The 3650-nt window shown below is 39.5% G+C and overlaps 1 protein-coding gene across 1 annotated transcript in view; it reads left to right on the top strand.

The window, feature by feature from the left end:
- The window catches only part of LOC106537366 (calcium/calmodulin-dependent 3',5'-cyclic nucleotide phosphodiesterase 1A), a 15790-nt gene extending 14610 nt beyond the window's left edge, over positions 1-1180 (top strand). The window contains exons 7-9 of the mRNA XM_014034744.1: positions 109-293; positions 703-870; positions 946-1180. Coding sequence (XP_013890198.1) covers positions 109-293; positions 703-870; positions 946-986 — 394 coding nt within the window. The 3' untranslated portion in view covers positions 987-1180. The remainder of the gene's footprint in view (positions 1-108; positions 294-702; positions 871-945) is intronic.
- Positions 1181-3650: the final 2470 nt, after the last annotated feature.

The following is a 3650-nucleotide window of genomic DNA, read 5'->3' on the forward strand; positions in this document are numbered from 1 at the left end:
TGTGTGTGTGTGTGTGTGTGTGTGTGTGTGTGTGTGTTTGTGTGGTAGTCACTTGGTTTGTGAGCAGTGAATCTCATCTGAGCTCTCTAAAATTCTGCTCCTTCCCAGTCTGACAGGAAGTGGCTCAGTCACTGTGGAGTCGGTCCAGAGACACAGCAGCAATCGCCATGGGAACAGTGACGATGGACAGATGAACTTTTCTCTAATGGCCATTGATCTGCCAGCTCTGAGACTCCACCTCTCCAGCGTCATCGCCAGCAACAAGGAGCGATGGAAGGAGCTGTCTGTGCATGGTAGAAGCAGTTTAATTTCAACTAAGAGTTAAAGTTGTGTTTTTTGTATACTTCAGTATTTATTTCTGTCCTCCATTTTCTGTGATCAGTGAAAGAAAAGTGATAGAAGAGTTTAATATTAGGACCCCTATAATCCAAGCTTGTACAGTGACACAGTTGGCTTTAAATCTTTAGATAAAAATAAAAAAGCTCAAGATGAAGCATTTTAGTTTTAGACGTTTATTACTAGAATCTTTACATTTTGTATATTTTTATCAATTGAACAAAATGTTGAATTTAAGACAAGTAATGACATATTTGTATCCCACTAATTACAAGAGAATGGCTGACAACTTTTCTTGGTATCTGATATGAATTATTTTGTATCTTTATTATTTGAAATATAAAAGTGTCTTCCTGCTCCCACCAGAACTGGCCAAGAAGGAACARGAGGAAAAACAGAACTCAGAGGTCAAGTCTGAGGTCTCACCAAGCCACAGCTCAGATCAGCCCCAGAACTYGGAGGATTCCCCTTCAACTGAACAGAATGATGATGCATCACCTGACCACAGGCCTGCACATCACATGACCTGCAACGGTACGAGCATGACACCCCGTTAAAAGTTTGAAACTCTCTGAATGAGCTTACCTGTTGCTGTGGTAACCCTTGCAGGAGCAGAGGAAGAAGATGAAAAAGTGCCTGAAAATGCCTGAAGACACACTTCGGTTAAAGTCCTCGCTGTGTCTGACTGTGGCAGATCACCATGACAACAGGTGGCTGGGCGCAGTAACAGCAAGGGCTCAGACTCTTCTGTGTGCAGCTGAGTCAGTGGCCCTCAAAGGGCCCCAAGACTTCATGTTTACAAGTGACTATKGAAACATATTGAAATAAACTAGTTTTCATTTGATTCCAGTTTTTTAGCAGCTTCCCGGTTCAGTCATTGTGGTGAAAGTGTGATGTATTTGAAAACTCAGAGGAACACTGTCTGTAAAACCAAAGAGTGTTTAAAGGCTGAAGAATCACAACGGGCTAAATGTCTTTCAACAATCAGGGAAGCTGGTAAGAAAATGGAGTAGAGGTTCAGTGAAGGCAGCTCATGAGTATGAGGAGGACGTGCTGCTCTGCTCTTTGTTTCAGCTTCAAACTTCACAGACATGTTGTTCATATGTGATGTCAGAGCTGTCAGACCAACAGGATGCTGGAGCAGGTGGATGCAGAAAGTTTGCTTAATCATATTAACTGAARCCAATTCCAGCTGCAGCCCATTGAGTAGGTTTGCAACAGAAAATTTAGGCCAATTTTCAGTTTGTTTTACTAAGAAGACAATTCTGAAGAAATATGAGGTCGCCAATGCAGCTACAGCCCAAAAATCTAACAAATGTTTCCTTTTTTAATTAAAAMACAATATAAACTGTAGAAGTGCAAAAAGTGGCAGGACTTAGTGGCAGGATGGACCCAAATGCAGGCAGGTAGGCAGACTTAAAAATTTAACAAAAACTTTTATTAAATTAAAGGCCAGCGTGGTGGCAAAAACAGAAAACTTACAAGTGAGCAGGAACAGAAAAGCCTGGGCAGAACATGAACCAAACAGAGACAAACAATGAACGGATGAAGGTGRAGAGCATGAGAACCAGTATAAGTAGTCAGAGGCTAAGTGGAGAGTGGAGACAGTTGTGATGATTAGGAGTGAAGACAGGTGAGCAGAATGATCTAGAAGGGCTGAATAATCTGAGGATGAGATGACAAGGCATGAAAGGAACACTAGATGGAAGCACAAGACAAGAACAGAAAACACACAAAACACCAAATCCTCACAAAAAGAGCTAACATCACAARGACAGGTAAACCTGCCAGTGGCTGTTTAGAGTCACTATGGTAACAACACACCTGTGTCTCACTCTGACAGCACTCTTGACAAACAAGCAGTGGAAAATGAAAGCCTCAGTCACTGTGTGAAAACACAAGTCAAACTGAAAATAATTCTGAGCTGTAAGAGACAGATGTATCTGGTCTTCACACTTCAATTTTTTATGTGTTTACATTGTTTGTGTAGGAGATACATTTGACAAGTTCAAATGACTCCACTTCCACTTGAGCTCTTACAATGGAAGTGAATGAGTTTGGATGCATGGACACACTGCTCTGGGTGTAAGATAACAAAAATGTTGTGTAATCATGTGTAAGTTAAAAGTGTTCTCAAAGGTCTTAAAAGTTTYACAAGTACTCATACTCATACAAAAATATCTTAACATTCAGGAGTGATTTTGATAGTATCACTACCAGAAAGCTAGTATTGATACTCAATTGAATATGTTACAGATTATATTTCACGTGAAAAGTTTGTCAGTTCTCTTTTTAGACATTTGTACAAGTTGGAAAAAAATAATTTGTTACTTTATTTTAAAATGTTGCCATAATATATAGATGTGAATAAAGTGTGCCTCCTTCTTAATTTCTCATTTTTACATATTTATCACACTTTAATGTTTCAGATCATCAAACAAGTTTAAATTTGAGACAAAGATAACCCAAGTAAACACAAAATACAATTTTTAAATAAAGGTCTTTATTATTAAAGGTAAAAGAAATACAAACATGCAGGACCCTGAGTGAAAATGCCCCCTAAACCTAATAATAGTTTGGGCCACTCTTAGCAGCAACTACTGCAATCAAACCTTTGGAATAACTGCCAATGTGTGTTTTACAGCACTGTGGAGAAATCCTGGTCCACTCATCTTTGCAGAATTGTTGTAACTCACATTTCTGAGCATGAATGGCCTTTTTAACATCATGCCCCAGCATCTCAAATGGATTTAGGTCATGACTTTGATTAGGTCACTCCGAAGTCTTAAACTAGATTATCTTAATCCATTCAGAGGTGGACTTGCTGGTGTGTTTTGGATAATCATCCTGCTGCAGAACCCAAGTGTGCTTCAGCTTGAGGTCACAAACAGATGGCCAGATATTCTCCTTCTGAATTTTCTTTGAAGACAGCAGAATTTATGGTTCCATTCACCACAGCAGGTCTTCCAGGACTCAAGCTGCAAAACAGCCCCAGACCATCAAACTACAACCACCATATTTTACTGTTGGTATGATGTTCCTTTTCTGAAATGCTCTGTTACTTCTATACCACATGAAATGTGACTTACGTTGTCCAAAAGGTTAAACTTTTGTCTCATCAGCTCTCAAAGTATTCTTTCAAACATCTTGGGGATAATCAAGATATTTTCTGGCTAAAAGACGAGTATTTTTTTGCTCTGAAGTGTTTTTTTCTTGGAACTCTGCCATCCATTCTTGTCTTGTAACTTTTTTATGGTGGAGACATGAGCACTGACTTTAACTGAGGCCAGTGAGGCCTGCAGATCTTTGGACGT

Source organism: Austrofundulus limnaeus, unplaced genomic scaffold, assembly GCF_001266775.1.
Source record: "Austrofundulus limnaeus strain Quisiro unplaced genomic scaffold, Austrofundulus_limnaeus-1.0 Scaffold2273, whole genome shotgun sequence".
Taxonomy (NCBI): Eukaryota; Metazoa; Chordata; class Actinopteri; order Cyprinodontiformes; family Rivulidae; genus Austrofundulus; species Austrofundulus limnaeus.